This window comes from Dreissena polymorpha, chromosome 9, assembly GCF_020536995.1.
Source record: "Dreissena polymorpha isolate Duluth1 chromosome 9, UMN_Dpol_1.0, whole genome shotgun sequence".
Taxonomy (NCBI): Eukaryota; Metazoa; Mollusca; class Bivalvia; order Myida; family Dreissenidae; genus Dreissena; species Dreissena polymorpha.
Window position 1 is genome coordinate 72,512,199 of NC_068363.1, and position 22,461 is coordinate 72,534,659.

At 35.5% G+C, this 22,461-nt stretch overlaps 3 protein-coding genes across 4 annotated transcripts in view; 1 reads left to right on the forward strand and 2 right to left on the reverse strand.

Annotated features, from left to right (window-relative positions):
• The window catches only part of LOC127844258 (zygote arrest protein 1-like), a 131,298-nt gene that overhangs the window by 12,090 nt on the left and 96,747 nt on the right, over positions 1-22,461 (reverse strand). The gene's annotated exons all lie outside the window — the stretch shown is intronic.
• LOC127844255 (uncharacterized) lies at positions 2,884-4,549 on the forward strand. 2 transcript variants are annotated; one of them, XM_052374320.1, is made up of 3 exons: positions 2,884-3,064; positions 3,522-3,707; positions 4,184-4,549. In XM_052374320.1, the coding sequence occupies exons 1-3, from the start codon at positions 3,041-3,043 to the stop codon at positions 4,382-4,384; spliced, it is 411 nt and encodes a 136-aa protein (XP_052230280.1). In that variant the 5' UTR covers positions 2,884-3,040; the 3' UTR covers positions 4,385-4,549. The 2 variants fall into 2 exon arrangements, with proteins under 2 accessions (XP_052230280.1, XP_052230279.1); XM_052374319.1 differs by having other exon boundaries at positions 2,889-3,070.
• On the reverse strand, positions 8,166-14,952 carry LOC127844256 (uncharacterized). The gene is made up of 4 exons (XM_052374321.1): positions 14,898-14,952; positions 13,732-13,863; positions 9,246-9,393; positions 8,166-8,322 (listed from the first exon to the last, which is right to left on the reverse strand). The coding sequence occupies exons 2-4, from the start codon at positions 13,856-13,858 to the stop codon at positions 8,223-8,225; spliced, it is 375 nt and encodes a 124-aa protein (XP_052230281.1). The 5' UTR covers positions 13,859-13,863; positions 14,898-14,952; the 3' UTR covers positions 8,166-8,222.

The window sequence follows — 22,461 nt, forward strand, 5'->3', positions numbered from 1 at the left end:
GTGTCGGCATACCAAATTACAGTCGGTTGGGTGTGTATAAACAAACAACTTTTCATAAGTATCAATTATATGTTAAATGGTTTAAAAGGAATTGATATTGGTATGCTAAAATTATTTTTTTTGTTATATGCAGATGGCATTGTAATTATGGCAGAAACTGAGGATGAATTAATTAAAGGTTTGTCTTTGTTAGAGGAATATTGTGATAAGTGGAAATTATGTGTTAACACAAATAAAACAAAGGTTATGGTTTTAAAAAAAGGGGGACAACTAAGGTGGGGTATTAATTTTTTTTACAAAGACCAAGCATAAGAAATTGTTAAAACATTTACATATTTAGTAATTATATTCACTACAGGAGGATCTTTTGCAAATACCTTTGAAACACTTGCAGGTCAGGCCTCAAAGGCTGTCCATAAGTCACATGTGTAACGAACAGTGACGTTCATGACTTTAGAATGGTCCTGATAGAGGATATCCGATTTTAGATTGAATCGCGGTCGGTCAGTTTCTTCGAAGTACTCTTTTTTTTAATCAGCTTATGCCAATGGATTCGACTTATTTTCTAATAAGAAAATCGCGACAAACATTCTCAACATTACAAATAATGCTTCAAGCTAGCATATATTGTTCGTACACGTTTTTTATTATTACAATTACCGTCCGATTTTGTCGAATTTCGCTCATCAGTTACAATCGCATGTTTGGTTGATGGTAGTTCCTGTTCTACGGGCATATCATGTAGCAAATTCTCAAGACCCAACCAATGCCTTTGATTTCGTTTTCACTTCTTGTATAATTATAACATACCACGTTTCGACGGTAAAATATAACAAATTATAATTATGGTGATTATCATGCTTAGACCCTGTTTCAGATAACACATTTAGTATAGCGATATTGAAATAAATTAATCTTACAAAGTAATGTTTGATTCATTAGTTTATTGGACGTACAAAGTACAGTCCCATTAGTAAACTTATATGCTTTTTAATTGTTGAAATGAAAACAGTAGAAGAATAGCAAATTTCGCATTTGATTCGTTCCCAAATAGACTCCACGAAATAGATATGCCAGGCATAAGCATGCGTCATGAGTTTGCATGTGGCTGTAAATAAAGTTGATATTGTATCGACATAATAATTGTTAGTTGTTTTGAGAATTTACTAAACTACATGCTAGGCAGTACTTTCATTATGAATTGATGAGGGTTAAGATATACACACATGCGTTTTACAAACAAATGTTACGAAATATATCATTAATGTACCAGAGTGTATTATAGAAATAAAATGAAACCTTTGAAGAACAACAACATCAACAACAAACGTACCTGTCGACAAACTGTCCACATTTCTGAGAATGCCGGACAAAAACCCTTCCGGACAAAAACCCTCCCGTCAGTTTTATAGAGGCCGGACAAAAACCCTCCCCTGAAAAAACGGGGCCGGACAAAAACCCTCCCATGACAAAAAACGGGGACGGACAAAAGCTCTCCCGTGAAATCTGAGCCACGAATTTAAGTACCAAAGATAAATTAAATAAGTTATTCAAACAATTTAGTTACATGCAAACGCATTGTTAATTGTTAACAGAATTTCACTTTTATCTTCGCAAGGTTTTCAGAAAGTCCCCGGGAAGCAGGTTTTTACAATGCGCGTATGACGCGATTAAGCGTTGCTCTGTATCGTATTGCATTCAATCTAAATTTAAATTCACTTGTCTATAAATGGCCTCATTTTATGTTTTTATTGATGTTGTTATTATATTGGATTATCGGATATATATGCACATTAGAAAAGCGATATGTATACAGTGAATAAATACACATTTTCTTATTTCAATTTCACACCCACAACACAAAACACACAATGGGTAAATCTTTTGGATTAATAAATGCAACACTGTGTGAAACAATTACATTTGTCGGTGTTTGACTGCTTTCACGGGAGGGCATTTGTCCGCCTCCGTTTTTTCATGGGAGGGTTTTTGTCCGCCCCCTATGAAAATGACGGGAGGGTTTTTGTCCGGGATGGGTTTTGTCCGTATTCCCATTTCTGAGACTTGCTACCAAGACAACACAAATTTTCGCGGGTCGGGATTATTGATATAACAATTTTCTTTCCACAGCATATTCCAATCACTGCTTTCCCACATACACCAATAACAGCCATATGTGAAACCTAAGTTTTGAATAAAAGCCAGTTTAAGGCCTGTCTGTTTACGCTCGCTTTAATGATGTGATATGACTGTATTTTTATGGTTTACAACAAGCATGCCTTTGTTTCTTTATTTCTGATTATAGGTAAACTTCATTAAACAACTCAACATTCGATTCTAAATAAGATGAAGTAAATATGTCTTCATTTTAGACTGTTTTGTTTTTCTGGAATTGTAAACTCGCTTGAGTTAATGGGGTTTAAATAGTGATTCAAATTGTTCTTCGCACATTGTTCAGTGCATGCTGCCTAGGATTTGTAAAAAACATTGCAAATGGTATGTTTTGGTATCAAATTGAAGGTATATTTGTAAGCAATAAGAAAAAATGCCATTTTTATGATCTAATTTTTCTGTTGATGGTTCCCGGCTTTGAAAGTAGGTCATACTATTTGAGCCAAAATGGTCGCCGCCACAGCTGTCAAAACAAGTTTGTTTAATTAAACCATATTCAACTTCAATTTTTTTTAATATGTTTTCTTTCTTGACTGCAAGAATAGATTATAATATTGCGTTCGTTGCTATCTACCGAACGCATGCATTCATTAAAGGTTGACATATTGATATGAACTGCACCAGTTTGACTGGCTAGATAAGAAAACAGCATGTTGAGCCAGTATGCTTACACTCTTAACGGGCCTTAACAACGGTGTACTCTTTATGGGTCGAAGAAGGCTTACAATTTGTAAACACTTTGTTGATTAGCTTTATTGCGAAACATCACATCTCAAAATACGTCATTCTAGTGCGTTCCAGTCATTTGTACTTTCACTTACGTTGCATATAAATAGGCGCGATACGTACAGACTCAAAGCAACAGTATATGGTCGCAGTGAAGAATTTCATAGTAACGGTAATGCTTTCTTTTGTTTTTAAATGATTTATTAATTGTTTATCTCTTGTAAAAAGGAAACAGATTCTCATCTTAGTCGCAAGTGTTCATGCATACACACATAAATTGCGTATATAAACGTTTAGACACTCATTCGTAAGAATTGCGATTTTCTATAAGAGCAACTTCTTAAATGTACCGTAACCATCGTTCGTCACGAAACGGTTAAGTTCCAATTCGATGGCCCCTTCTTTAATTCATTTCATCACTTTCATGTTTAGCGCGTTGGTGTGTGTATTGTCTCACTTTCCTTAAATAAAAGACTATTGCATGGTTATAACAGTTTATCTCATGTTTGACGTTTTGGGGGACGCCTTTTGCTTTTTACTTAGTCCACTATCAGTTCTTCACAAAAGCCTTAAACATATAATGTTTGCCGAAGTGGTTTTCGATTGTGCATTTTTGTTTTCAGTCAGTTGAAGGTATGTCTCTTTACACACTCTTCGCCACGTGCTACATGGTCGGGATTGTTATATCAGGACCGGCACAAGACATTAGTTCGCTACGAATCCTAGGTTGCTCGTGTAGCACGTGTAACGTCGAGCAGATCGGTTACGCCATCCATGGAATCATAAGAGCAACCTTTAATGGTGGAGAGGTGGGTAGTGGTAACTGTGCTGTATTTTTAAATATTATTCATTTCCTGATGTTTATGCAAATGAAGTTTTTGCAGACAAGGAGTTGTATCATGTCTTGTTTGGCGATAAATGTATAGCTTAAAATGACTTAAAAAATATATATTTACTTGTTTTTACCTGAAACACACAATAACCAGAGTGACAAGACTTGAAAAATCCCATAGAAAAACACAATATATGAATCATCAATAAATATACATTTCTATGATATATAGGTCACATTGTATAGTTAAGTTATCAACCCAATAAAAGTAGCATTATATGAAATCGGACGTGAATATGAAGATGAACCAGGCACATAATAAACATAATTGTCCAAGTTGAAAACGATTGTAAACAAAAACATCCAAATTAAGTTGCACAATTGCTAAAGCATAGTTTATAAATATGTTTAAGTCCCTAAATATTAACCCGAACAGTATTAAATTCTTTGCAGGTCCGATGCTCTAGAGAGCCAATTGAAGGTTTCGGTAGGATAGTTGTTGGCTGGAATCTGGCATGTGACCTACCAAACACTTCCGGTCCGTTTGAAATCAGTTATGTAGGCGCCGCTCACCAGCTCTGTGGAATCAGCTTTGACCGTGTGTCCCTCTCGAACTGCTCTGTTTTTGGTGTGCCATGCAGTTCGATTGGGTAGAGAAGAACTAAGCATTTAATGTGCTAATATAAGTGTCGTATTGACGCTCACCGTGGTATGTGTTTGTTAAATGTTCAAATATGCAACATTTTCTACTTTCCAATAATGTTCAATTGTCAATATGTTTACGACATCTCTTGAATAAATATAGTTTTAACTAACTTACTAGAATGAGTTTGGCGGAAAGCTTTTTATCTACAATAGATATAGTTGGCAGATACACACGTGTTATGGTAAATTAAAATATTTCCGGGGCTATCTCATATATTTTTATGATAATGGTGCACAATGTTATTTGGAAATTTGCATTGGAAATTTGCAATTTTATTAATTATAAATGAACATACATGGTCATAAGTAGTATACCTAGATATAAAAAGTAATAGATCAGTGGACATTGGACATCAATCAGAAGCCAAGTTACAGATAAACTTAAAATGTATGAGGAAAAATGTAAGATACGTATTTCACGAGAAGAACAATATACGACTTTGTCTTTCGTTCTTTTCCCATTTGAACATCTAAATATGATAAATGTTATATCAAATTCTGTGTATAAAAATGTTTTTGAAATAAATATGTTTTATCTAAAATACGTATAATTGTTACCAGACGAATGGTAAAAAAGACATATTTTGCTACGTGATGAGCAAAACCAGGTATTGTTATCTTTTCGATGCATAGAAGTATGATCCCCGTTTACAATTGGAAATACTACATAGTATTATGCACATGGAAACGAAAACTCATTCAAAATAAGGTATAAGTGTGCACGCGTATATAATATTACTTAAATATATTATCTCCAACATTTTTGCCTATAAAAATAGGCTTCCTTTTTGCGAGTTGAGTCTTTTATAAGACCTCTTACTTGTACACACACGTTTTTCTGTTTATATATGCTTTTCTCGAGTAAAATATACCTAAAGCATCTAGCGTCTAGATATACATTCCATTCTGTGCATGAACAGAAATGCAACGGTAATTTTGATCTCCTTCGTTAGAAAAAAGTTAGTACGTACATAACTGAAATGCAGCGGCAATTTTGATCTCCTTTGGTTTTCTGCAAAAAAGTTAGTACGTACATATTTGCGTCTTACTATAATGCACTAGACTTTAAAATATTGAAGGTGAATATCAGCTTTTACCAGCTCTAACAAGGCTGTCCAGTTTGCTGATACATGTTATACGGGCACTAACTGCAAATCATACGAATCCGACGAAATCTAATAGTAAAATATTTATGAGATAAAGTTTTGAAGTAATCGGTATTCAGTAAAAAATACCATCACAGCTAGCAATACTTAAAGTGACTTAATCTACGATCAATTCATCACCTACCACAACTCTACACCCACGAGTGATGAGATTGATACCTTGCGGTGTGGACTGCAATGTATTCAAGTGAGGTGACTATTCCACTTCTGGAACAACGGCTTGTTTGAAATTGTTATATGTTTTAACGGTCAGCTGCGAAATAATTTTAAATATTTTGGTCAAAACAAATATCAGGATCGCGAACAACAATACTTTCTTTACTTAAAATACACTTGTGCACATCATGCAATATGGTAATAATTACTACATATCTATCTATCTATCTGTCTGTGTACGATTGATAAGGAATGATTTGATCCATGAGAGAGTATCTTTATCCACACCATGTTCCTGTAATTTGAAAAGCAGTTTAAGATGTTTCACTTTGTCAAACGCTTTGCTGAAATCAAGCAATATTAGACGTTGTGTTTCGCAGGAACGCTTTTCTCTGAAGCCATGCTGTAAGTCATAAAGTATGTTATATTTATTGAAGTGAGCTGAAAGATTTGAGAAAACTATATGTTCTAAGGATTTACATAAAATACAGGTTAGAGAGATAGGTCTGTAATTTGCTGGGTCTTCTTTGTTTCCTTTCTTGTAAAGCGGTATTACATATAAGCCGTTAAGGACAAACGCTCTACCGCTGACGGTCTTCTGTTTATAAACACACACATACTGTATTGATGTCAAGGATTGAATGTGAAACTGTTCCATCCCTGAAGTCTTTTCATTAGAGATACAATTGTTTCATGCTGAACACGGAGTTAATATCTTTGCAAAACCCATAGTAGTATCTCTTTTCAATCCCTATACTTCAAACTAAAGAAAGTGCATTAAAAAGCCTATTAATGCAAGTGTGAGAACTGTTTCACGTTTTCTTTTGCAAACAGTTTCTGGCTTACAGTCAGGAAACTTTATTCAAATTGAATTGGACGCTTACAAAGGTCAGTTGAGGTGAAAAGCTGGATGAAACAGTTACGCCGAAAAACACTACGAAGCAGACACTAATTCTGACAAATATCTTACCTACTTAAATAATAAATGCAGTCAAATCGGTCAAATAATGAAGATTTGGCGAGAAACGACCGCATTGATTCTATACACGTGATAGCGTGTTATGTTTCTAGCCCTAACCGAGCAAGTACACTAGCTCGCATAAAGTGTAAATTTCAATCGCACCAAACGCTTTTCAACGTGATAAAATACACTTCTAACCAAAAATGACTTTCACTGAAACGAAAATTGTTTTCTTTTACAAGAACCGACGCTTATTTAGCATGCATTGCATTATTTTTCTGTGAACATAATCTTAAATGAAAGATATCGCCCTCTGATGATACATTCAGAATAATAAACGCAATCAGTGAAGATAACAGGGAAGCAATTATTAAAAAGAATAATCACGAATAGTACTTAAAGAATGTGTATGTTTTTCCAAAAATGTCAATACATGGTCGAGACTAAAACACAGCTAGTGGCTTTTACCATTTTTACGAAGCTTTATAGTTAAATGAATACATCGGAATGTTTAAGATTAAACGCGTATCGTATATAATTCAGAGTTAATATGATGAGTATTCAAAATGTGAATTTGGCCTTACAAAAAGAGAAATGTCGAATATTTACTCGTATATTATATTCAGGCATAGGAATAAAGAGTGCTTAATTGTAATCAGCTATGGGAAAACCGAGCTAAATACATGTTCGTAAAAGATGCTCCCAGATAAGAATGTGCAATCCGCACAGGCTTATCCGAGGCGGCATTTTCCGCTTTAACCTTATTAACATGTTTACCTCTGACATTACCGTTGATGTGATATGACCATATATTCGTGCGAAAATAGTTCACCTATTTGAACCGGTGTCAAAACCGTTAAAACGAATTTTGATGTTATGTTTCATCTATCTTTAAATGGACTCGTTTCAAACAACCAATCGTGTTTGCACTTGTATGATACACTGCGTTGGCCTCGACGCTTATAGTAAATGGTTTTATCAGTGATTCAAGTGTGAACCGATATATAATATAATGATTGATAACGTGTACGCCCATGTGTATTTTATGTGAAATAAACCAAAATCAATAATATTGAGACACCTTATCAAGTCAAGTACAAGCGCATGGAAAACATAACAAAAAATCAAAATGAGACGCTTTCTGAGAAAACTGGGTTTAATGTATGTGCGTTAAGTGTCGTCCCAGATTAGCCTGTGCAGTCCGCATAGGCTAATCAGGGAACACACTTTCCGCTTTAACTGGATTTTCGTGTAGAAGAGACTTCCTTTAAACGAAAAATACCATAAAAGCGGAAAGTGTCGTCCCTGATTAACCTGTGCGGACTGCACAGGCTGATCTGGGACGACACTTTACGCAGATGTATAAAAACCCAGTTTTCTCAGAAAGCGTCTCAACTAATCTACGTGTCGAAGACTACATAATCCAGTTCATCAATAACGCAGTACATTTGTATGTAACAATTGTTTATTGCTTTTTCGGAATAAAATTCATTTAATCTGTAATTTAGCCTGTAATCGCATCGATGAGGGCGGCACCACCACAAGCCTGGTTCTGTTGACCTGGTTTGGGGGTCTCGTGGAAGTAGTGGGCGAGGTTCTGGAATCTGTAATACAGAGTCACGTGGTTAACCCTTTGACGCACTTTTACTTACACACTTTGACGCATTTAAATAAGATTAAGACAATCCTTCCCCGGTTAAAGTTCGAAAGGCTTCCTGTCCAACCCTCACATAATGATGATTAACAGAACGAGAACAGCATGAAACCTGAACATACTGCGAGTTATTCGAAGGATGTTCTGGTGTTATGCTGATTGCATATACCTGGTAGACATTTTTTCACTTTGCTTCTTAGCGAGAGAGGGATTTTTTTTAAGAAATTCGAGTTTCGTTCAAGAAATGTGAAATGCTCCGAATGATTGAACTCTGATACCACGAAGTCTTATAAGAAAACTCACGGCCCAGAATTAATAAGTGTGATTTGATAGAGGCCAGTTTTGGACGTTGAAAAAGAGAGTAATCGAGAGAAGGTTCGGTTCTTTGTTTGTGTTCGAAAATTTGGATGCGGTATTTTGGGCCGCGTTCTGAGAAAACTGGGCTTAATGCATATGATTCTGTTCTGTGTTTTTTACGTTTGAATTGTGAGGCTCCTTCCGCGCGTGAGTCTGCATTAAGTCTTTCCTAGCACTCCTGCCTAATTAACCAATTGACTCGCAAACAATTTGGACGAATTCGTGAATTAAAGCTGCAATTTACGGCTATTTGTATTTAACTGAAAGTTAATTTTAATTTTGGTATGGTCTTGTCTTGTATTGTGGAGGGTGGGGGTGGTGGGTGAGAGACCCGGAGTACCCGTAGAAAACCCCACCTGTCTGCTATGGTGACCACCAACCACTCACATGCTTCTAGGAACAGTAATACAAAAATGAACCCGAATCGCATGGGTGACAAGCGCGTGCACCAACCACTGCGCTAACCGGACAACCATTACGTACATTAAGTTGAAACTTATCCTTCAATAGACTTACGCGTGGCACACAAGTGGGCATCCGTAGGTCATGACGGCGCCTTCCTGGAGAAGTTTATGGCACTCGGCCTCGCACGCCTGCTCCGTGGGGTCAGCACCGAGGACATCCAGCATGATCTGGACATCACACTTCAACACCTCCAGGTTGACTGAAATCAGGGTCAAAGTCGTCGATGGTATAGATAAAGTTAGTCAAAATTTAGCTACGTCAGTTCGTATGCATGCACTGAACGCTTGTAATTATCAAATCGTTTGAGTCTGTTTAAGGGGCCTTTTCACAGATTTTGGCATATTTTGAAGTATGTCATTAAATGCTTTATATTGATAAATGAAAACATTGGATCTTGAAACCTCCAGTAAAAAATCAAGAGTAAAATTAAAAAAAGAAAAAAGGTAACCCTCAGCAGGGATCGAACCACTGACCCCTGGAGTCCTGGAGTCAAAAGTCAACGATCTAGCCCTCTCGGCCGTTCTTCCGGATAACAACGGCAGATGTATTTTATACTTTATGATGTTTACCTCTATCATGGTCGAGACTAAACTTTAAACATTTAAACATTTTCCCGCATTTTAATGTACGTTAAGTCAATGACGTAACATCCGCTTTCTGTTATTATTTGTATTATCCTGATGAAGGCGTAAGCCGAAACGTTGATAAAAAAGGAAAGAAAAAAATATGTGTTTTTGTTGGATTTATCATACTATATTTTCATAATTACCAACTATATGGCATCTCAAGATCCACATATACAAAATCTACAGCGGATAGCGGAGAAACAGATGAAAAGTGCACTTCATGCACAATTTCTCGAAAATTGCAGAGCAGAAAACATAATTCCAAAGGGTCTTCAACTCCGTTTAAAAGTGAACGTCGGCAACAATTCTAGCGAGCTACAAGATTCAGTAGATCTTCTTTTACGTAAAGTGAGCATGGAAATTTGCGAACGTATACGTGATGACCATCTTCGTAGATCGACAGAATATGGGTGTTAACTGGAGGAAGTTAGAAACGAACTTAAAAAGAAAATGTCAAACGCCGACATGTTTGACTTAGATTGTGAAATCAATAAACAAACGGAAACGAAGCGCGAAAAACTTGCTGCTATGCACGAACAAAAAATTCGCCACATGGTTAATAAAAAACGAGAAGAAAATAAATCAAATAAATTGAAAGAAAATACAGATGCAACCGTGCTTAAAACAAAAAACGATGATCGACCAAAGCAAGATTCATCGCCACGCAATCGCCGAAACAACGGATGGAAGTCAAAGGATGCAGTGAATCGCAAAGAGGATAAACGCATCAAGATTTCGACAAATATGGCGCAGCGCGTTGCTGATTCCAAGAATACGGACAACGCAGTATTACATCACACACTGGAAACACAGTCATCAGAACAAAAAGGCGACAGTTCAATATCTGACGATAGAGCAACACCGTCAAAAAACGAGGCAGCCCCGGGTCCAAAAAAAACATACGCAGAGGCCTTGAGCAACGGGGCAAATGTAAATCTACAAATGCGTATTTCAAGTCTTCAAACATCGTTGGACAGCCTAACAAAAACCGTTGCGCAACTAGTAGCAGAAGCGGCTCAAAAGGGAAACGACAGAGACGTTTTGTCCGTGTTTCAGACCGGAAAACACGGAGGAAGACAAAAAAACGGCTTCGCAAAATTCAGAAAGGAAAGAAAACAGTTTTAAACCTTTCACCCAAGCGTCTCACTGATGATGATTATATCCTGCTCGGCAAAGGTTTGAAATTTTTTCCCAAGATACGTGCTCATGATAAAATTAAGTTGGCCGAAGAAACATTTAAATACAGTAGGCGTTTAAGACTTAAAGAATTTTTCAATGACTTAAATAACCCTGATACCCAGTCTAATATTATTAATAATGATGAAGACTTTCAACGGCCATTCTTCAATAAACGCGAATCTACGTTTACTCCATTCGCCGGTAGAGACATGTACCTTGACTTTTATATCACAGCTATCACAGAAGAAATATTACAGTCCGCTAGTAAAAAACGACTAAGGAGGAACTAGCTTCACTTCGAAAACTGTCCCAAGATGATAGCTTTGTTATCAAGAAAGCCGACAAATCTAACACTATTGTGATTATGAACAAAATAGATTACAAAAATGAAGTTTTACGTCAACTAAACAATGAAATTCATTATGAAAAACTACCCAGCGACCCATCAGAAAATGTAAAAAAATGTATCATCAATTGCATTGCAGATATACAAAAATCACATGCCAGCATAGAAAACGAATTTGATGCATTACCACTGGATATAAGGTCTCCATTTTTCTACATTTTACCAAAGATTCACAAAGAAACAAATGAAAATCTTCCGCTTAAATACCCCGGTCGTCCAATTGTGTCAGCATGTAATTCACATACGGAGAATATTTCGAAATATATAGACTCTATTCTCAAACCATACATGTTTGAACTGCCGTCTTTCATCAAAGATACAACGGACTTCATAAAAAAGCTCAAAAATAAGACAGTTAATAGTAAAGAAACCTATCTCGTCACTCTAGACGTGTCATCACTTTACACGAACATCCCACACGACGATGGAATCAAGGCTTGTGAAGAATTTTTACATAATGGCAACATTAATAGCAACATAGTTTCTAAGTTGTTACGACTTGTACTTAAAAATAACTATTTTCAATTTAATGATGATTTCTATTTACAAAAAATGGGTACGGCTATGGGTAGTCCAATGGCGCCAGCATATGCCTCACTATTTATGGGAAAACTTGAAAAAGACTTCATTGAAATATGTGAACATAAACCGACACTGTGGTTTCGCTTTTTAGATGATATAATTATGATTTGGGACCACTCTTTAGAGAAGCTTGAATTGTTTATTGAAGCATTAAACCGTTTTCACCTCAACATGAAGTTTACGTATTCAGCTTCTAAGAAAATCGTGTCTTTTCTCGATGTGGCTGTTTCTATTAATGACGACTTAACACTTCAAACAGATATACACATAAAGGAGACCAATAACCACCAATATCTTGACTATACGTCATGCCACCCTAAAAAGTGTAAGGACGGAATACCATACAGTCAGGCGAAGCGATATAGACGTATTATATCGGATGACAACAGTTTTAAATCGTCACTTCAAGACCTCAAGCATCATTTCAAAGAGCGAGATTATCCGGAAAAAGTTATCGATTGTGCATTTGAAAAAGTTTCTGCTCTATCTCAAGAAGACGCATTACAGTCCTGCAATAAAGCAAAAACCAAAGTTATCCCATTTACAGTGGAATATAATCCGTCATTGCCAAACATAGGAGCCGCAATAAACAAGTATTGGGACTTTCTTAACCTGTCACAGAAAGAAGAAGTGAGAAGTGTGTATGAAACTTATAAGCCCATACTGGCGTTTAAAAGGCCAAATAATATAGGAAACTTCATTACACGTGCTCAGTTTACGAACAGTTTGAACAGTTCACGTGCGTCCAGTGCATGTGGAAGAACACGTTGCTTCCATTGTAAATCCATACACGTTGGAGAAAAATTTAAAAGTACAGTAACAGGCGAGCAATTTAATTTACAGAAGAATATGAATTGTGCATCTAAAGATGTAATATACCTCATTACATGTAAACAGTGTAAGAAACAGTACGTTGGACAAACCATGCAACCGGTGTCAAATGAACAGTCATCGATTTGACATAAGAAACTTTTCTAACCCTGAATTTTCAACTTTGGTCGCATCACATTTTAATGAAGATCACCACAGCGCAAATGACTTTTCCTTTATGCCAATTGATGTTGTTAGCAACAACATAGATCGTCTATGTAAAGAAACTTATTATATACATAGACTTAAAACATAACACCCTAATGGTATGAATAACAAAGTTCTTTTTAACATAAAAGACTAGATCTTCAATTTAATTAAGCTTACTTTTGTTTTTTCCTATTAGTATTTTTATATATAATTTTATAGGAAATTGTGTATTCTTGAATCCAAAAGTTAAGCTTAATTTAATTAACGTTCATTTTATTGACGTACATTTTCCCTCATTTTAATGTACGTTAAGTCAATGACGTAACATCCGCTTTCTGTTATTATTTGTATTATCCTGATGAAGGCGTAAGCCGAAACGTTGATAAAAAAGGAAAGAAAAAAATATGTGTTTTTGTTGGATTTATCATACTATACTTTGTATAAGCAGTCCTCGTAGTTTCACAAAATATAACGACAACAACAGAACTCTCCAAATTATTAATTCGTTTTGCGTTGCAACGCTTTATAATTTTCAGGTTTTTAAATCGTCAAAAGATGCATATAATGGCTAATTAAGAGCAGGTAAATGTTCAGTATTACTGTTTCCTCACAAATATCATAACTAAAACGAAAATTTGCAAATATGAAACATTTTTTTTTTCAATTTCGTCAATTTACCCAAACGTGAAAAGGCCCCTTTAAATTGACAGAAACCAAACCGTACACAGGTTGCTGATATTCAAGCCGAGCTGCTGAATGAATCTGTCGGGGCGCTCGCCACTGAATCGGTCGTGCGGGGCAGCAGCAACAAAGGCCAGAGTGGCGACGGCGATAACAACCATCAGCATCATGGTTGCTGTGAACACAATAATGCAAATGTGTAAGAAAAGAAAGTAATTGCGAATGGTATTGTATAGGTACGTAAATAGACTGAAGCGTTTTCCGTCAATTAGTTGTTAAAACCTTGAACAAAAAGACTATTTGATTTACCTTCTTAAACCCTCTGCTTTTGTACATATTTATGTTTAACTATATACAATGAATACAACAGTTTTTGTTTATCTTTATATGATGTGGTACAATTTTTGTTGGATTCACCGTCCGAACTTGCTCATTGTCGATATCAATTTTCTCGATTATTGATAATCTTGATATTGATTTATCATCTACCACGTGGGATTGCAGGATTGAAACGATAGTAGCGCTTGTTGGGTTCATGTCTTCTAAATAGTGAAATGTTATTTAAGGGACCTTTTCACAGATTTTGGCATGTATTGACGTTTGTCATTAAATGCTTTATAATGATAAATGTAAACATTTGCTATAAAAAGCTCCAGTAAAAAAATTTAAAAAAGAAAAAAAAGTAACCCTCAACTGGGCTCGACCCACTGACCCCTGGAGTAAACGTCTATCGCTTAGACCACTCGGCCATCCGTGCTCATAATATAATTGATGTATTTTATACTTTACATAAGCACTCCTCGTAGTATCACAAAATAAATAACGACAACAACAGAACTCTCCAAATTATTCAATCGTTTCGTGTTGCAACGATTTATAATTTTTAGGTTTTTATATCGTCAAAAGATGCATTTTATAAATATTTTATAGCATGCTAAATGTCCAGTATTACTATTTCCTCACAAATATCATAACTAAAACGAAAATTTGCGAATCTGAAATAATTTAGTCAATTTACCAAAACGTGAAAAGGCCCCTTAAATTATGAAGTTCCCACTTCAGCATACCACCACTAAAATTCATTTCGAACAAACATTCGACTTTAACGAAGCCATTAATAAGTGGTTATTGAATAATAGTTTAAGAAAGTAGTTTGGAGAAGGATTTGCGAGGACGAATGGACAGTTGAATTAGGAAATGTTACTTTACCTTGCGTGATGATCTGTCTGAATGAAAAGACAAGCACGTACTAAAGCGTACACATTCACGATCTGTCCATATAAAGACCATTTATCAGTTCTTATTAACAGAACACTACATGGTTCCATCTCATAGGCCATGCATATGCACTAACCAGCATTTTAAAAGAAATAAGCCTGTATTGGGTTCAGATCTTTCAAACATTTCTTTATTTATTTCTCGCTTTCACATGCATTTATATGTCTTAAATCCAATTAAAAACATGGAAGGGAATACTGCTTAAATACAAAGCCAATCTGTAACACAACAACTTCTACTACTACTTCCACCACTATCGCCGCCGCCGTTGTGGTATATTATTAAATAGAGAAATACAGTCTTGAAATAACTTTGCCGTCCGATTCTTGTCTACTGCAGATAAAAATTCAATGACAACGTAAAACAATTTGTCTAAACGTTATGGCAGGGTAAGGGCGACTATAACATGGAATGTAGTATCGTAGATTGGGTATAAAAAAGATCCTTGTCGGTAAACAAATATAAATGTGGAAACGTTTACGGCAATAAATACTGAACACTTTGGCTTTGGTTCTGAAATGTATGAATACTGAATAGTAAGAGACTGTGAAACCAGATCAAAAGGATCTGTCGGTCCGTCTGTCTGACCGTCACACTTTTGCGTTTAGGTTTCGAAAAATGCTCATAACTTCTATGTCGCTTCAGATACAACCTTCACACTTGGTATGCATCTGTATATGGACAAGGCCTTTACATATGCACACAATTATTTACCCCTTTTACCTTGACCTCGAACTTAGGGTCCGCGTTTAGGTTTCGAAATCTGCGTTTAGGTTTTGAAAAAGCGTTTTCGGGGACATATGTCTTCCGATGGAGACAGCTCTTGTAACGCCTGGACATGGAGATGAGACGTCTGTAAACAGAGTGCTACATGGCTGCAGCAAGCATGCATCTGACTATGTAGACAATTTGGAAAATAACTTAAAAATCATATACTAACATACGAAGCTCAAATAACAGGTTTTCAACATTAAACAATAATAAACCAGTGCATGCCGTTCATTTCCCTTCGTTAACATCGGAAAACTGAATTGTCCGCGTAAACGGAAATGAAAATAGTTCCAAAGGAAGCGCAAGTTTTGTCCACCATCCCCTTTTCACCCATACTTGGAAATAATAATTTATGATATATTGATTCTTCATTGCATCAATATTTTATGATGAATTTCAACTTTACATTTACGTTGATGTATTTGAAACAGTCTTTTCTTGTTATTTCGCTCATTGCACAGATGTTAAACAAATCACAGAACGAAAATTCTGCAACGAGATTGATTTTCAATTACGGGTTGCTCACAATTGTGCGCACATAGGTCATGCCGGTCCATCCCCGAATGAGCTTGCTGCACTTCGTCTTAGTGGTCTTTCTGCACTGAAGGTACATTTGTGCAACGCCTTACAATTCAATGCGTGCACATTCCACTATATCTGCAATGCTGTTCGAGAGACCGCTTTATCGAGGTTTTTTATTGTCTTACTAGGTCCTTTAACCCATTTATGCCCAGTGGACTGTCCCATCCTTCTAAATTGGATCAATTTATTTCCAAAATTAGGGATGTCTAGTATATTTATTTCTATATTTTGAATATTTCTTACAGAAAATCCTTTAAGCAAACAGCGCAGACCCTGATGAGACGCCGCATCATGCGGCGTTTCATCTGAGTCTACGCTGTTTGCCAATGCCTTTTTTCTAGACGCTTGGCATAAATGGGTTAAGTGTCTCATCATCATAATAAGCGCTTGCCGTTTTGAGTTTACTTTAGACAATTAAAGCCGGTACATTAGTGTTTTTTTAAATGAAAGACCCTTTTTCAAATACAAGAAATAACAGTCCCCTCGTAATTCCAGGTATATGTTATATTATATCCGTTTTCATTTCTCGCAGTAATATCATTCATAAAGAGGTTTCAATTATGTAGCTTTAATTGCTCAATCAATGTCCTTTGCGAGGACGCAGCCACGAATACGTGAAAGAATATACTTTTTATGGTGGCTACAACGGACTTATTGTTTTAATTCGTGGGAAATGTGCTAAGTGAGTGTTTGTCAAGGACTTTCCGCTCTGATCATCTTGTGTGTTTCATGAAATAGAAATTCTTTTAAACCATTATCCATTACACATACTGATTCTGACGACACTTTCCTCAGATGTTTACAGAAGGCATTTGCACATACACGCCTTTTAATTATTTTAAAATTCAATTTTAAAAATGCGAAACACGTTGATCTAAGTATTGATTATTATTGTACTGCCATCTTCGCGGCATTTTGATTAATAATAAATATATTGATGCCCTTAACGCCACGTGATGTTTCCAGTACTGATGCACGTAACAACGCCATTAATCGAGAACATTTATTCAAATCAAAGGAAAACTGATTTTTTGCTTATAAATATTTAAATATTGAATGAACAATCACTTTTAGGGAGCCTTGCTTGAAATCCAAAAACTCGGATATGAGCCCATCGCGCTACTTACATATCTCGCCGTTCAATCTTGAAGAAAGGCGAAAGAAGGCAGAAACTTGCTGTTCATAAGATCAAGTGCTTATGAATAAAATAATAAACAGCTCTATACGTATAGTCAGAAAAGCTTCGCCAACAAATTTATGTGAATATATCACTGTAAATCAATACCAGACAACAAACCTTCTGAAAAAGGTCGAAGGTTTCACTACTAGTATAAATTATAAAGACAAAACATGTCCAATGTCACTTACTTATTTGTATTTTTGTTCACACTGCATACGCATACATTTAGGAAATTGCGGCCATTTAATAACATGTATTAAAGCCATTTTCGTTTCATTTGGATGTATGATCTTTTATTTTAACGTGAACGACTATCACATTGAACTGATATGATTTCGAAGTTCAGACCATATAAAGATCAATTAACGGTTAGACCTGCATTATTAGAACATTTATAACAGCACGAAACAATCTCTTATTAAAATTGTTTATGTTTCTTTTAATTTATATAGTAAAAAATCTCTCCGACTATCGCATTAAGTGCCGACTTGACAATTGAAGGTTCAGTCACTGAAATACATATGGTTGCACATGTTAACATATTAAACGATTTGTTGAAACTTATAATGAGTAATTTTCTAAGGTACATATATTTTGCAATCTTAAGTTAATTTACTGCCTTATAAAATCCGCACACATTATTAACAAGTTCTGGAGATGTAAGCCTTTACGAGCTCTTGTGTATTACCTATAATTTGCGTATAAAAATCTTTGTTGAATGTGCATAGTCGACTGAACCATATTTTAATCCCAACTTTTAATGATTGTTAACTTTAAGGCGTATATATCACGAAAGTTTGCTATTTGCTAGAGAATGAACCGCCGCATCAAACATAAGCGTATGTTTTACACGAGGCTACATGCGAATGTGATCTTGCTTGGTGTTCATCATACCGAACAGGTTTGAACCTCAGGATGATACGGTTCTAAACTAAAGGACACGAACATAGCAAAATTCTGTTAATACGAAATAGCGGGACGTTGGAGCTATTGTTAAAAAATATTCTCAAATTTTGCATTAATTACTTGAAAAGTAGATCTGGGACAAACTACGGGTCTATACGTTATGCAACCTGAGGCGCGAAAGAAACTCACAAGCTTCGAAATACCAAAGTCATACGCGTTGGGACACGACGACGTGTAAGTCGCAGATTAAGATACACGCCAGTGTTCTATTAATAAGTCTTTTATATTTCAATTTAATTGCACAGATGTATGGGAGACAATAATTCGCCAAAACTGACTCTTTGTAATGCAGTGAGTCTACATCAATGCACTACCAAAGAGTGGTCGTCCAAAACAAAGTTTTTTTACCAACACTTTTACATTGATTTTTCGCGGGGATTACTTCCCAATATTTTAACGGTACTCACTACAACCACAAATACATCAATCTAATTTCGAAGTTATTTCGCTTTACTACCTTGTTATTTGTTATTTGTTAAAATCTATGCGATTTTCTATTTATTTGAACTTTATATAGTATCCAGAAACCAATATGCGATTTTCTATTTATTTGAACTTTTTATAGTTTCAAGCCAGCAATCAAATACAGCTTGAAAAATAACATATTAAAACCATAAATAACAACATTAAAAATCTTTCACGTGGTTCGTTATGGCACTATAGATTTGAGTTGTATGATAACTATAATTTCTATTTAGTACAATCCCTGGGGATATTTGTGTGAATTTTTGGTCCAGAGCATTTCTTGGTCTCATTGTGTAGGGGAATGACTGAAGTTCAATTTTAGTGAGGGTGGACTGTTCAATTCCTGGTCGTTTCCATGGAAACCAAGATGGCGGCTATTAGAATGTCATTTTCAAGGGACCATACCTGTGCAAATCTTTCGTTTTATTAGTTTTATATGCCTACATATTTTGAATTAAATTCCTCTGATGTTTCAAGCAATTATATTGGGCTTCTATCAAGATTGATGTCTGGAGAAGGGATTACATCGTGGTGCTGAGTTGTGTTTCCGAAAGATATTTCTACACATTCCCCTTCGCAATGTCGCATTTTTGAAACAATCATACTTGGATAAAAACCTGGCGTTTCACCTTTATATGAGCTCAGATGATTACTTTATAAAACGATTATATAGAATCAAGCGAATACTTCAATTGGGCATCTGTTGTAATTGGCTTAATCCAATTTCGAATGATTGTCAATGCTTTTTATACCCAATTACATAATATCCGTCCGTCAAACAAATATTTTCCAGCTGTAATGAATGACAACAAGCTTTCAGCGGTGCCCAAGGCACAAATGTGTATCGGTAGGCATCGGAATTCATCAAACAGTGTAAGACCATTGGTCAGTTGCAAAAAAAAAAATGTTTTGTCCGCCATTCTGTTCGCCTACAATTGTTTGTTCACGGACTTAAAGTAATATTATTAGGTCATGCTACTTTATTGGTAATTAACCACTGAAATATGAAACAGAACTCGGCAAACCCCATCATTGACTGATTTGTCAACTTAGCCGTAAACAGAGATTGTCAATTAAGCTTGAGGATGTAATTGCACTGACTTGTCGTATTTCGATGTCCTATTAAGGAAGGTTTGTCATCTTCCTGATCGTGACTCTATCGCTCGCATATGGAACTGCTTATCAGTACATGCAGCGTCATACGTAAACACTTTAAAATAGTAATTTTCCAGAGCTCATAAATATTAACCAAGTGTGAACATTATGGTGTAAACCTTATGTCTTTTACGTCAATAATGATAATTGTTTGTGGCAATTCGTATCGTTGTGTTGTACCGGCTTTATTTTCAAAAAGGCCATAATGAAACGATTTGTTACTAAAGGGGCCTTTTCACGTTTGGGTAAATTGACAAAATTGAAAAAAGTTGTTTCAGATTCGCAAATTTTCGTTTTAGTTATGATATTTGTGAGGAAACAGTAATACTGAACTTATACCATGCTCTAAAATAGCCATTATAAGCATCTTTTGACGATTTAAAAATCCGAAAATTATAAAGCGTTGCAACGCGAAACGAATTAATAATTTGGAGAGTTCTGTTGCTGTCGTTATATTTTGTATAACTACGAGAGTTTCTTATTTGAAGTATGAAAACGTCTGGCATTGTATCTGGTAGGATGGCCGAGTGGTCTAAGTGGTAGACTTTTTACTCCAGGACTCCAGGGGTCAGTGGTTCGAGCCCTGCAGAGGGTTACCTTTTTTTTTCTTTTTAAATTTTATTCTTGATTTTTAACTGGAGCTTTTTTATCCAATGTTTACATTTATCAATATAAAGCATTTAATGACAAACTTCAAAACATGACAAAAATGTGAAAAGGCCCCTTAAAATTCATTAAACAATTCAGTAATCACATTGTAATGAGCATCAGTATTATTTGCATGATCATCCGGCGGCTGTTCTGTTTAGGAAAACGATGCATGAATTTATGCAATGCTGCATTGCACAAATTTCACGTATTTATAAATACAAAACGTATTTAATGTTGTAATTTCCTTTTTAGAAATAATTTTTTATTTTTAATTCGGTAAACTACGTACGGTGAAGATATTATAATAAGTTCTTTACATGAAATCTAATGTGGCGGATATATACGTTAGGCATTGATAAGTAATATTCTTTTTCAATGCTAAAAACTCTTTGTGGATTTAGTAAACCGGATTTCGGAAACAATATAGGGTTTGTTGTTAACCCATTTATTCCTAGCGTCTAGAAAAAAGGCCTTGGCAAACAGCGTGGACCCAGATGAGACACCGCATGATGCGGCGTCTCATCAGGGTCTGAGCTGTTTGCTTAAAGGAATTTCTGTAAGAAATATTCAAAATATAGAAATAAATATACTAGAAATCCCTAATGTTTTGAATAAATTGATCCAATTTAGAAGGATGGAAGAGTCCACTAGGCATAAATGGCTTAATCAAACACAAGTTTATATGTTAGTCTATAGAAACGGCCACAATGAGGCACGTAGTGGAAAGTGGTCATGTAGTAGGAATTGGAAGGTCTCTTGTTCGCTCTTCTCCAACAAAGTGTTTTCATTGGCAGATGTCAAGGAAATAAGCCAATGTGCCGTCGATATAAAATACCAGCCATATACTGCATCGAGTACTACTTATAACCCCAGGTGATCGTGGGATAACTTCGAAAGTAGGTTGAAGATATTCAATTAATATCATACTATACACCCGAACATTTTCATTTTAGGGAAAAATAAGGTTCATATATTGAAACATATATTTTGACGTTGAATTGCAAGGATTTACTTTAAAATAGACAACTACAATGCTTTCAAGCTGGAAAATTACAGAACTCTCCTTTCTGTCGTTCAAAAATTGTTTGATAATTCTGGTGAAGCACGTTTTTACAATGTTTATTTTGTATCGATTTCTTTTAATAACGGTAACTTAGTTCATCCATAGACATGACATGATACACAGCTATACGTAAATGTATAAAGAATGCATCTCAGCTCGTCCGTGTATTAGTTCAGGTCCATATATGGTGCATCGTAATCGAACGATACCTTACCAAATATGTCAAGAGTGACCTCAAGTCATTCATTAAACAGAACAGAACAGACATTTTATTTAGACTTATACATAAGTACATAGTCTTAATATATAAAATGTCATGACAATAATGGTGTTTAAATGCTCGTAATTATTATATCGATACCTGTCGACAACAGCGTGAGTACATCACTACAAATGTCATTAAAATGTGCACACTGAGTACTAGACAAAGGCATTACGTTTAGAAGACCTGTAAACAGGGCGAAACTTATCTAATTGTTAGACATGTTGTTACAACGGTCTTATAATTGCGTATGTCACGACAATTACATGCCGGATGATGTTTATATCTAAGCACTTAGCGTTTAGTGTGACAATTACCTTTGAGTTATGCTTACATGTCTTATCGTGACCTTGTAAGATTGGTTACAAATATAATTGCAAAATTACATGTTTATGTTGAA

Bases quoted from the DNA above. Each gene is read 5' to 3' on its own strand.
- LOC127844255 (XM_052374319.1), top strand. From the start codon at position 3,041: ATGGTCGCAGTGAAGAATTTCATAGTAACG. The intron at 3,071-3,521 runs GTAATGCTTTCT...TTTTGTTTTCAG, and splicing joins TGAAGAATTTCATAGTAACG to TCAGTTGAAGGTATGTCTCT. The intron at 3,708-4,183 runs GTGGGTAGTGGT...AATTCTTTGCAG, and splicing joins CAACCTTTAATGGTGGAGAG to GTCCGATGCTCTAGAGAGCC.
- LOC127844256 (XM_052374321.1), bottom strand. From the start codon at position 13,858: ATGATGCTGATGGTTGTTATCGCCGTCGCCACTCTGGCCTTTGTTGCT. The intron at 9,394-13,731 runs GTACGGTTTGGT...CCCTGATTTCAG, and splicing joins CTTGAATATCAGCAACCTGT to TCAACCTGGAGGTGTTGAAG. The intron at 8,323-9,245 runs GTAAGTCTATTG...TCTGTATTACAG, and splicing joins TGCCCACTTGTGTGCCACGC to ATTCCAGAACCTCGCCCACT.